The sequence below is a fragment of the Sapajus apella genome, unplaced genomic scaffold, assembly GCF_009761245.1.
Source record: "Sapajus apella isolate SASKATOON/1434 unplaced genomic scaffold, GSC_monkey_1.0 scaffold12, whole genome shotgun sequence".
Taxonomy (NCBI): domain Eukaryota; kingdom Metazoa; phylum Chordata; class Mammalia; order Primates; family Cebidae; genus Sapajus; species Sapajus apella.
Genome location: NW_022436952.1, coordinates 5,056,117 through 5,067,641, shown reverse-complemented (window position 1 = coordinate 5,067,641; position 11,525 = coordinate 5,056,117). Strand labels below are relative to the sequence as shown.

The following is an 11,525-nucleotide window of genomic DNA, read 5'->3' as shown; positions in this document are numbered from 1 at the left end:
AGACGGAGTTTCACTCGTGTTGCCCAGGCTGGAGTGCAATGGCTGATCTAAGCTCACTGCAACCTCTGCCTCCCCAGTTTAAGTGATTCTATTCCTCAGCCTCCTGAGTAGCTGGGATTACAGGTGCCCACTATCATGCCTGGCTAATTTTTGTATTTTTAGTAGAGATGGGGTTTCACCAAGTTGGCCAGGTTGGTCTTGAACTTTTTTTTTTTTTTTAAGATGGGATTTCACCATGATGGCCAGGATGGTCTTGAACTCCTGACCTCAGGTGATCCACCCACCTCGGCCTCCCAAGGTCTTGAACTCTTGACCTCAAGTCCGTCTTGACCTCAAATCCGCCCGTCTTGGTCTCCCAAAGTGCTGGGATTACAGGCATGAGCCACTGTGGCTGGTGGAACTGAGTCTTGAGATGTTAAGTCAGTGGCCCAGGATCACTCAGAAGTGGGAGAGTGAGCCTGTGTTAGTGCTGGCTCTGCCTGGCTTTGTGCCCGTACTTGGTGATAAGCCCCCTCCCCATATTACAGCTGATTTCTGTGATAACTCTTTCACAGATGAGGAAACCGAGGCCAGGGGCTTTAGATGCAGGGCTTCTGTATCTGGAGCTAGATTTTTCTGTCTCTGAGTGCCTTACCTTCACCAATACCCGCTTCCCAAAGGGCCTCCCACTAAGAGTCACCTTGCTGGCCCAGGTGACTTCCCGGAAGAGCTGGTGCCAGGCAGGTTATGGACTCTTGGGTGGGTTGGTGCCTCTGTCCACTGCATTCACTTCTGATCTGATGGGGACCAACACATCCAGGCCCTTCTTGTCTGGATCAGAAGAGAAAAGGAGAGGGAACCACATGGGTGAGTGACAGGGGCTTCAGGGGACAAACCAGGACTCTGACCCCCGTGGGATGTGCAGAGGGCCTGACAGGTGTGGCGGTGGCTGCGTGCGCATGCGCAGTCGCTCCAGTTCGAGCACAGCTCGATACTGCTGCCAGATGAGTCCCTGACTGGGAACTGCCCGCGTTTGTCCTCCTGGAAACTCCCAAGGTCCTGGGCCCTGTGTCCTGGGCTGACCTGAGTTCAGGACAGTGCAGCCCCCAAGGAGGAAATTCAAGCAGCTGGCGGAGTTCTGGAACAGATGGCTACTGAGGTGGACAGTGAGGTCTCTGGAAGCCAAGGAGTGGTTTCCTGTTCCATGAGTTTTCTCAGCCTCATTCTGTTCTTCACAACCCCCAGGGAGGACAAGCTGTACCTCATATTTCAATTCCTTTCTTGCAGGGAAGTCCTTTCTGATGTCTGACTTGAGTCTCTCTGGTACTGTGATGGGGTGGAAGGGCTCTTCCCTGGAGCTTGGAGACCTGCTGAGATGTGTCTGACCCCCGCCACTTTCCTCCCCTCCTATGGCGGTGGCCTCCGAAGCCAGCCCAGCAGGCTCCCAGAATCTGTGGGGCCTGTCAAAGGCGCATTGATGGAGCCTGCCCGGGGCCGTCTCACAGCCCTCCTTTCTGGGCACCAACTCTGTCCTTTGGCACAGCCTCACTCAGCTGGTTGCTGAAAGTCTCCCCCAGGCGCAGTGGGCAGGGCCACATCCTGGCTAACATGAGAGCTGGGGCCACCCTGGGAGCTCTGGAAAGAACCTTTTTCCTACAAGCTTCCAGACAGGATGGGCTGGGAGTGAAGGGTCAGGAGTCAGGCAGTTGAGGGTTTGCACTGGACCTGGACCACAAAGCTCTGTGACCTCAGGCAGGGCACTTTGGCTGTCCGTGGCTCCCTTTCCTGATGGGTAAAATGGAGCTGTTAATTGCGTGCATGTACATATGGTAGGACTTAAATGAGATGGTTCATGTAAGACCCTTGGCTCTGTGCCTGCCACTCAGTGCACTGAAGACTTGGTAGTGGCTTATTACGAGTCTAACACCTTTTGGCTGAGGCTTCTGCTTTGCGTTGGGGACTTCTGGTCAGGGTCTTTCTCCTGACCTTCTGTCCCCGTTTCCTGACTGGTTGCTGCCTCAGAGGGCCCCAAGCTGAGGCCCTTTTTGCTCCTGGCCTGACTCCGGTCCCTCTTCCGCCCTCCCGCAGGTGCGCTACAAGGAGGAGTTTGAGAAGAACAAGGGCAAAGGCTTCAGCGTGGTCGCGGACACGCCTGAGCTCCAGAGAATCAAGAAGACCCAGGACCAGATCAGTAACGTGAGCTCCTGCCCCGCCCTGCCCCTTGGTGTCCCCGCTGCCCTCTGTTGGGTCCCCTCCCTGCCAACCTGTCAGACGTGAAGGAGGTCAGTGCCTCCACTGCCCCTGCTCTCCGGGGTAGGCCTGGGGAAGAGCTTGGGATTCCCAGATGCCTCTTCTCTGGGCACCCGCAGATGAGCCCGTATAGTATTTCCTCCTTGAAGGGACTGTGTTCTGGGCGGAAGGAGGGAGGGGGAGCTGTGTGCTAAATCACTCCGCCACTCTCTCTGAAGCTGTTGTTCTTTTTTCTGGGTATGGTGGGTATCAGGGTGTAGACGGCACATCTCATCTTAGCACAAAGGTCAAAACTGGGGTGTGAGGAGTGCCTGGCCTCCCTGGTCTGTGCCTGGGTGCCAACATTGCAGTCATTTCCGCCTTCCTCAGCCTCCTCCCCCACCTCAGCCTCCTCTTCCTTCCTGTGTAAAAACCCCAGCAGGCTTTGCCCGCCAGCCCTGCACCCCCTGGCTCAGACCCCACGCCTCCCTGATGGTCAGTGGCATCTGGCTATGGCAGGAGTGGGCGTGAAGAGTGGGCGGGGGTCAGCTGTTCCCAGTGTCATGTGCCCTCCATGGCACCTGTGGCCAGAGAGCAGGCCTCGGTTTCCTGCTTGGCAGAGCCACAGGCAAGCAGCCTGTGTGGCTTTAGGCAGTTGGGGGCAGGGTGCTGCGGGGAGCCGCAACCACGGAGCCCAGGCAGGGGACCCGCACACAGAACGGCAGGGGGTGCCCAGCCAGCCTGGCCTAGGAGGTCCTGCCAGGGAGGGTTTAGTCAGGCAGCTGTCTTCATGAATGGAACAGGAAGGGATCAGTAAGTTCCCAGTGTCACCCTGGGCTGAGGAACTTGGGGGAGAGATTGGGGGAGTGCCTGGCTTTCCGGTGGTCACCTCAGCACCCACTCCCTGCGCTCCACAGCCCTTCCCACCCTCCACTCGGCCCCCTCGGCAGGGCGCTCCTTTTAGAGCTTGGCTGGGCCATGCCTCGAATGGGCTGCAGTGGTGGGTCAGGTGGATTTCAGAAGCACGGGCGGCCCACACATAGCAGAACCAGCCGTGCCCAAAACTGTGGCTTTCAAACTCTCACTTCAGCTTACAATAAAATACACATCTGACGTCTGACCCATCGACAGGCATACATGTATGGAGAGGGAAAACAGAATGGAAGCTGTCATGCATGAGTACTTCTTACTTCGAGCACGGTCAGATCTTTGTTTTTGAGAGAGTCTCGCTCTGTTGCCCATGCTGGAGTGCAGTGGTGCTCCGCCTCCAGGGTTCAAGCGATTCTCCTGCCTCAGCCTCCCAAGTAGAGTAGCCGGGACTACAGGTGCACGCCACCGTCCCCAGCCTCCCCTGCCTCCCCAGCTAACTTGTTTTTGGTAGAGATGGCGTTTCACCATGTTGGACAGGCGGGTCTCTAACGCCTGACCTCAGTGATCCTCCCACCTCGGCTCCCAAAGTGCTGGGATTGCAGGCATGAGCCACTACGCTCAGATCTTTTCTAAAGATGCTGTTTGCAGGCCCCCACACACCCTCACATCATACAGCCCCTACAAGGACTGAATTCCCAACACTTTGGCAGGTTGAGGTGGGAGGATTGCTTGAGTCCAGGAGTTTGAGACCAGCCTGGGGAACATAGTAAAACTGTTTCTACAAAAAAATAAAAAAACTAGCCAGGTATGATGGCACGCGCCTGTGGTCCTAGCTACTCAGGAGGCTGACATGGGAGGATCACCTGAGCCCAGAGGGTCGAGGCTACAGTGAGCCATAATTGTACCACTGCATTCTAGCCTGAGCAACAGAGTGAGACCCTGTTTCCAAAAAGAAAAAAGATGCTGGTTGTAGGCTTACTGTGAATGGGTTTTGCAACTGGACCTGCAGTTTGCAGTTGGTAGCCTGAGGAAATGGAACGCTTCCTTTTGGCTAGCAGGGCCTGCCTGGGGACGGGTACTCTAATCCTTCTCCCCGCCCCTCCAAGAGGCCTGTCACAGTTGACTCTTTATACACCAAGGCCTGGCCTCACACCCCGGAGCTTCCCTTCGCGCAGACCCTCCAAAGGGTAAGACCTTCAGTTTGTGTCTCAGAGCTCCCCACTTGGAAAGGTGGGGAGGAGGAGATGGCCTTAGATGATGGCGAAAACCCAGGATGGTTTGCAGAGCTGGAATGTTGGCTCTTCAGCCCCTGCGGCTTTTCACGTAAAGGCCCCTCCCTGTCTTTGATCAGTGACACTTGCTCCCAATCTCCACCCCCCAGGCCCTTGGCCGGTCACTCATTGCTTCACCCTGTGGGTTTTGGAGGAGGGGAGAGAAGGAAGCCCAGTCATCCCTGCTTCCCTTTCTGGAAGGCTTCCAGAACACTCCACACTCAGCCTAGGCCAGCTCCTCTTCTTCCCTCCCCCAGTTATTAGAGGTGTTAATGTCCTGGTGACAAAACCCGACACCCTGGCCAAGCCATCCACACCTCGGGAGATAACCATCTTGCCCTCCTCACTGTGCAGGAGGTGGGGGAAGGGACTGAGGCCGGCCTGGTAGCTGCTTTTGCAGCTTTAGCAGAGCCTGTGGGGTGTGACCGCAGAGCCTGGAGACAGCTTGGTTTTAATGAAAGCAGTTACCGTCAGATGTGGGCCTCCAGACAGCTGCAGCACAGTCACCTGGAGGGTTGACTGAAAATGCAGACTCACAGCCTTCTCCCCTGCTGCCAGAATCAGCCTCTCTGGGAGCGGGGCCCAGGAATCAGCATATTAAACACATACCCTGGGTTTCTGTGGTGCTCTCTGAAGTTTGAGAGCCACCCCCTAAAAGTCTGAGAAAGCTGACCAACCCCTAAGGCAGAGGGTGCCGGATCAGGCTGTGCCTCAGAATCCCAGGGAGCTTTATTTTTATTTTTATTTTTGAGACAGGGTTTCGCTCTGTCATCCAGGCTGGAGTACAGTGTTTACGGCTCAGTGCAGCCTCAACCTTCTGGGCTCAAGCCATCCTCCCACCTCAGCCTCCTGAGTAGCTAGGACCACAGTTGTACACCACCACGTCCAGCTAGTTTTTCTTTTTATACTTTATTTTTTTCAGAGACAATGTCTTACCCTGTTGCTCAGGCTGGAGTGTAGTCACGTGATCATAGCTCACTGCAGCCTTTAGCTCCTGGGCTTAAGTGATCCCCCAGCCTAAAACTCCCAGGTTGCTGGGATTACAGGCACACACCATCACACCCGGTTATGTTGTCAGTGTTATTAATCCTTTAAAGGCAGGCCTGTCTGCTTTCTACATTGTCGTCAAAGGGACATGAAGTGAAGTGTGGCCGAAAAGTTTGGCCATTGTCTAGTACTGAGAGTGTGTGGAGATGAGGAAGTGGCTAGTATATTACACATCTATGGTGAGTAGTTGTGTCATCATTAAAGGCATCTAAAGAGTTGCCTTTTGATGGATCCATGCTATGGGGTGAAGGTTACATGTTAGGCATCCTGGCCTTTGGTCATGAGCTCTAGTGGTGTTTGAGGATGGGAAACTTTAGTCACTGGAGTCCCTTTATGGGAGCCTCTTTTATTTGCTTACATATGGATTTTCTGTATACAATTTTGTGTCCTTACAACTTTTTTTATGTATGGAATATGACACATAGTAACACATATAGTAAACACCTGTTTACTCACCAGGCAGGTATACTATACATTGTATTACCATACGCCTGTCAAGATCTTGTTCACAGTGTTAAAAATATAACTCCCACGTAGCAAGTACTTATCATAGCTTTATTTAATTATGAGGGAACCAGCTGGAGATTCAGGCTGGGGAATATGAGAGGCAGAGGTAAATGCTAGTCTGTGAAGGAAAGTACTGGGGCCGGGCGAGGTGGCTCATGCCTGTAATCCCAGCACTTTGGGAGGCCGAGGCGGCGGATCACCTGAGGTCCAGAGTTCAAGACCAGCCTGGCCAACATGGTGAAACTTTGTCTCTACTAAACATAGAAAAAGTAGCCAGGTGTGGTGGTGCATGCCTGTAGTCCCAGCTACTTGGGAAGCTGAGGCAGGAGAATCACTTGAACCTGGGAGTCAGAGGTTACAGTGAGCTGAGATTGTACCAGCATTGCTGTGTTCAAAATCAGGAAAAGCAAAACACTTTGCTGGATTGCATTCCAGCCTCGATGACAGAGCAAGACTTCTCCCAAAAAAATAAAGAAAGAAAGTGCTGGATACAGTTAGCTACAGAACTGGTTAAGGGCCTACCATTAGTTACACATTGATTAATGTCCTACAGGACAATAAAATCATAGACCTTGAAAATATCTTTGCTGCAGGCAGAAATGCTTTGCATCTCAGTTGGCCAAAAATAATTAGCATTTTGTATTCTATAATGAGCCTCAGTCATTAGAGTCTGAGCCTAATCAATAGTAAATTGCCAAACAAAGTTTTGTTCCCAGAGTCAAAGTCAAATATCAAACTAGGGATAATCCTCTAGTTCGATTTTGAAAGCATGCATTTTTCATTATGGTTTTAATATATAATTATGTATTCCTAAACACTATAAACAAAAGTGTTTTGCTTTTCCTGATTTTGAACACAGTAATTTTGTATATCTTGCTTCTCTTGCACACCATTGGGTTTGAAGATTCATCCATATGTTTTCATAGCGGTGACACATTCTTTTTCATTGCTATATAGTATTCCATTGTTTGATTATACCACATTTTATTGGTTCTGTTGCTGGTGGACATTTGTACTGTTGCAAGTTGCTCTGGAGATTTTTGTACATATCTCCTGAGGTCTATGTACGTTGGAACTGCTGCATTTTAGAATGTGTGCTCCTTCAACTTTATCAGATAATACTGAACTATTTTCCAAGTGGCTGCCCTGATTTACCCTCCCAGCAGCAGAGATGAGTTTCCATTGCTCCATGTGCTCAGCTCTGTTCATGATCTTAGCATTTTGATCGTGTGGAGTGTGAGAGCCCATGGTTTTAAACTGCATTTCTGTGATTACTAATGAAGTTGAGCGCAGACTTTTGTTTGTTTTAAAAATAAAATGTTGGGACATGGTGGGCTCACATCTATATCCTAACAGTTTGGGAGGCTGTGGTGGGAGGATTACTTGAGGCCAGGAGTTCAAGACTATGGGCAACATAGCAAGATCCCATCTCTACAAAAAAAAAGAAAGAAAATTAGCTATGCATGGTGGCATGCACCTGTGGTCCCAGCTACATGAGAGGCTGAGGTGGTAGGATCGCTTGAGCCTAGGAGTTCGAGGCTGCAGTGAGCCATGATCACGCCACCACACTCCAGCCTGGGTGACAGAGTAAGACCCTGTCTCTAAAAAATAAATAAATAAAATAAAATATTGTGAGTCTCTAATGGGGAGCAGTATTAATGGTGGTTGAGAACTGAGGCTCTGATGTTAGAACTGGATTCTGACTTAACCCACCGTTTGCCCACATCTTCAGCCTTGGTTTCCCCATCTGTAAAATGGTGATGATAATATGTTATTCTTGGGCTGGCTGAGAAAAGGCAACGAGGCCAGGTGCGGTGGCTCAGGCTTGTAATCCCAGCACTTTGGCAGGCTTGAGGCAGGCGGATTATTTGAGGCCAGGAGCTTGAGACCAGCCTGACCAACATGGCAAAACCCCGTCCCCACTAAAAATACAAAAAATTAGCCCGGCATGGTGGTGCACGCCCGTAATCTCAGCTACTCTGGAGACTGAGGCAGGAGAATCGCTTGAACCTGGGAGGTGGAGGTTGCAGTGAGCTGAGATCACACCACTTTACTCCAGCCTGGGTGACAGAGAAAGACTGTCTCTAAATAAATAAATAAATAAATAAAGTAAAAAAGGAAAGGAAATGAGTAATGCATGTAAGGGCACCCAAAAAAAGACCCTAGCTGATGGTTCCACCCAGAGCCTGCTGTTCCCCATTCACTGTGATGTATAATCATGTGGGGGGCACTGTAGGGAGAGTCAGACTTTTATTTTCCACCACAATCGGGAGAGCTGGGGGGTCAGAAAGCGGAACATCAGCTGGCAGAGCTTTGTCATGGACCCTAACTTGTTGTCCTGGAGTCCTAGTTAGGAGGTTCCTGGCTGAGTTGAGAGGGTCCTTAGGCCTGGACCCCTGGACCCACACGTACTTGGACCTCATGGGCACAGGTAGAGTGTGGCCTCTGTCCATGGAGGCCCAGGACAGCTCCCAAGCTGGGGCTCTGCTGACGTGTCTGGGCTTAGGGTGGTCCTCACTCAGAGCTCTCAGAAGGTCAGAACTTTGCGGAGCTTGGAGCAGGGATTGCCAGGCCCTTGGAAGCTGGGAAATGCTTCTTTACTTTTGAATATATTAACATCCCCCTCATGTGCCTATTTGCTTAACAAACCAGTAGGTGGGTCAAGAAAGAAAGAACGCAATTTCCTCATTTGCTGGGGAGGGGAGGGAGAGGAAGCTGAAGGTTTGGAAATTTTATCCAGGTGAGCCGAGGCTGGAGGGAGCTGAGCCTCTCTTTTTCTCAGCCCATTTAGCCCCTCTGTGCCGCCTGTCCTGAGTTACATGTCTGGTGTCCCTCTCTCTTGAGTTAGGGTGACCTTCTGATTATCATTGCTTTTGAGAGTGAAAGGGAGTGCCATTGAAATGTATCCCTGAGCAGCAGACATGAACTGGGACTTGGGCGTGTGGTCACCGGCTCCACGCTGGTTCTCAGGAAGGGCCTGTCTAGCTGGGATTTTGTTTTTGTGTCACCAGCCTTGGCTGTTACTGAGCATCTACGTCAGGAGTCATTTAATTTCTTTTTTTTTTTTTTGAGATGGAGTTTCGCTCTTGTTACCCAGGCTGGAGTGCAATGGCGCGATCTCGGCTCACCGCAACCTCCGCCTCCTGGGTTCAGGCAATTCTCCGGCCTCAGCCTCCTGAGTAGCTGCGATTACAGGCATGAGCCACCATGCCCAGCTAATTTTTTGTAGTTTTAGTAGAGACGGGGTTTCACCGTGTTGACCAGGATGGTCTCGATCTCTTGACCTCGTGATCCACCCGCCTCGGCCTCCCAAAGTGCTGGGATTACAGGCTTGAGCCACCGCACCCGGCCAGGAGTCATTTAATTTCTGAGCCTCATTTTCCTCTTCTGTAAAATGGGAATGAAAGGGTGCATGTCGACCCATTTTTTAGGGCAGTGATTGTTGGGGTATGCAGAGCTTTGCTGAGCTGTGTGAAGAGCTGTGCAGAAGCAGAGGGTGTTAGCATTGACAGCCACCCAGGTGGCGTGTGCCTCAGCTGGGGAAGGGTGTCCTGGGTCCAGGCTGCTACTCCTCCAGCCGTCTGGGACAGCTGGCTGTAACTTTAGATACATTTATCCGTCTGTAATGACTTTTTGGGGAGCAAGATCTATTTCCCCGGCCCTTTATGGGAATACCCACATGTCATACTTGCCTTCAGCTTGGATGTTGCTCAGGTGCCTAGAGCTGGTCAGGGTTCCCAGGACTGCCTGGAAACAGATGGTACCATGGCCTTGTTTATAGATGAGGAAACTGAGACCCAGAGGGGAAAGTGACTCTCCTAAGGTCATATGAGTAAGCGTATAGCTCCCCCCAGCATGAGGCATTGGTCTGGGGGCAGTGCAGCCCACGTTAAGAGACTGAGCCTGTGGGGTCCAGACCTGCCCTCCTCCCAGGGGAAAAGGTTCCCTGTCACCCATCACTAATAGAGATAGAGCCACATCCAGGGAAGTTGCCACATATTCATCTGGACCCCCAACATCAAGGACATCTGTCCCTGCAGGCCACCTGCTGGCACCCTCTGGATGCAGGGCAGGCCTGTGTCCACTCTGCGTCTGTACTTCCCTCCCTGGTCACGGGTTCTCAGGGGCAGGCTCTTTTCCTACAGAAAGGAAACAAGGGAAGTTGACCTTTCCCACCTCGGGACAAAAGTTGGAAGGGCAGGTGCCTTGTGAGCTTGGAGGCCTCGGGAGGGGTGTCCCTTCCCTTGTTCCCTCCCCATCACCACCACCAGTGGACAGGGGTCACTAAGAGAGTGGGGGTTGGGAGATGCACCTTCTGCCCCGGGTCTGTGAGGACGTCACCTTGGAGTGCCCTTCCCTGTGGGTGTTGGGGTCGGATGGGTTTTCAGTCCGGCCTGGCCGCCTCCCCTCAGGAACAGGCTTAGCCTGTGCTGCCATGTTTGTGCCGGTCCTTGCTCCAGCCTGAAGGGAAGGGACCGGGAAAGGAGGGGCTGATCCTGACCCAAACCCCTAAGTGAACTGCCCTCTGCGTCCAGACCGACTCCCCGCAGACTCCGGCCAGGGCCTCGCCACTGCCCTCCCTGTGCCCCCAGCCCAGGCTGCAGGAACTATCGGCTGTTTAGCCAGCAGAAGTGGCGATGATGCAGGTGTTCCCAGCTGTTAGTGTATAAGCCCTGCCCGCCCACGTCCACAGCGAGTGCCAACGGGGAGAGGAGGCAGCAGAGGTGTGTAGAGGGGATGCCCAGAGGGGACGGCCCAGGCTGGACAGCTCTGATGGGGCAGGAGGGCTCCAGGAAACGGCAGGCTTTGCCCCTCCTCCTCTTCCCACCACCCGCTACTCCCACCCCATTTTCCCGGATGAGGAAAAGGCAAGCCAGGGCCCTGGGGAACAGGAAGTGAAGCCAGCTTCCAGCAAGGTGCCTGCCGGGGCCTGGAGAAAATTCCTGCAGGCCTGAGCCTGTCTGGGAGGCACCAGTTCCTCTCCTTGTCCTGATGTCCTCCTTTCTGAGTTTCCCCTGAGGGTGGGGGGCTGCCACTCTCTTCACTCTCTGTCCCACTTCCTCGCCCACCCTCATGGAGCACTCAGCCCCTGGGCCCTCACACCTTTCTGTGGTGGTTCCCCTTCCCACCAGCTTCCTCTCTGAAAAGTACACAGGAGGCCAGGCGCGGTGGCTCACATCTGTAATCCCAGCACTTTGGGAGGTTGAAGTGGGTGGATCAAAAGGTCAAGAAGTTTGAGACCAGCCTGGCCAACCTGGTGAAACCCCGTCTCTACTAAAAATATAAAAATTAGCTGGGCATGGTGGTGGGCGCCTGTAATCCCAGCTACTCAGGAGACTGAGGCAGGAGAAGCGCCTGAACCTGGGAGGCGGAAGTTGCAGTGAGCTGAGATCATGCCACTGCACTCCAGCCTGGGCAACAGAGTGAGACTCCATCTCAAAAAAAAAAAAAAAAAATAAGAAAGAGAAGTGAAGGGGATAGAGCCCATCAGGGGTCATCAAGGTGGGGGACAGGCAGCAGGTTCCTACAGGAAGAAAACCCTAAAACTCCTGGTTCTGGTTATTTATTTATTTATAACATCTCACTGTCTTGCTCAGACTGGAGTACAGTGGCTCCATCTCG

At 52.5% G+C, this 11,525-nt stretch overlaps 1 protein-coding gene across 1 annotated transcript in view; it reads left to right on the top strand.

Moving 5' to 3' along the window:
• LASP1 (LIM and SH3 protein 1) overlaps positions 1–11,525 on the top strand; it is a 53,752-nt gene that overhangs the window by 31,767 nt on the left and 10,460 nt on the right. Inside the window, exon 4 of the mRNA XM_032279257.1 lies at positions 2,068–2,175. Within this exon, the coding sequence (XP_032135148.1) occupies positions 2,068–2,175 (108 nt within the window). The remainder of the gene's footprint in view (positions 1–2,067; positions 2,176–11,525) is intronic.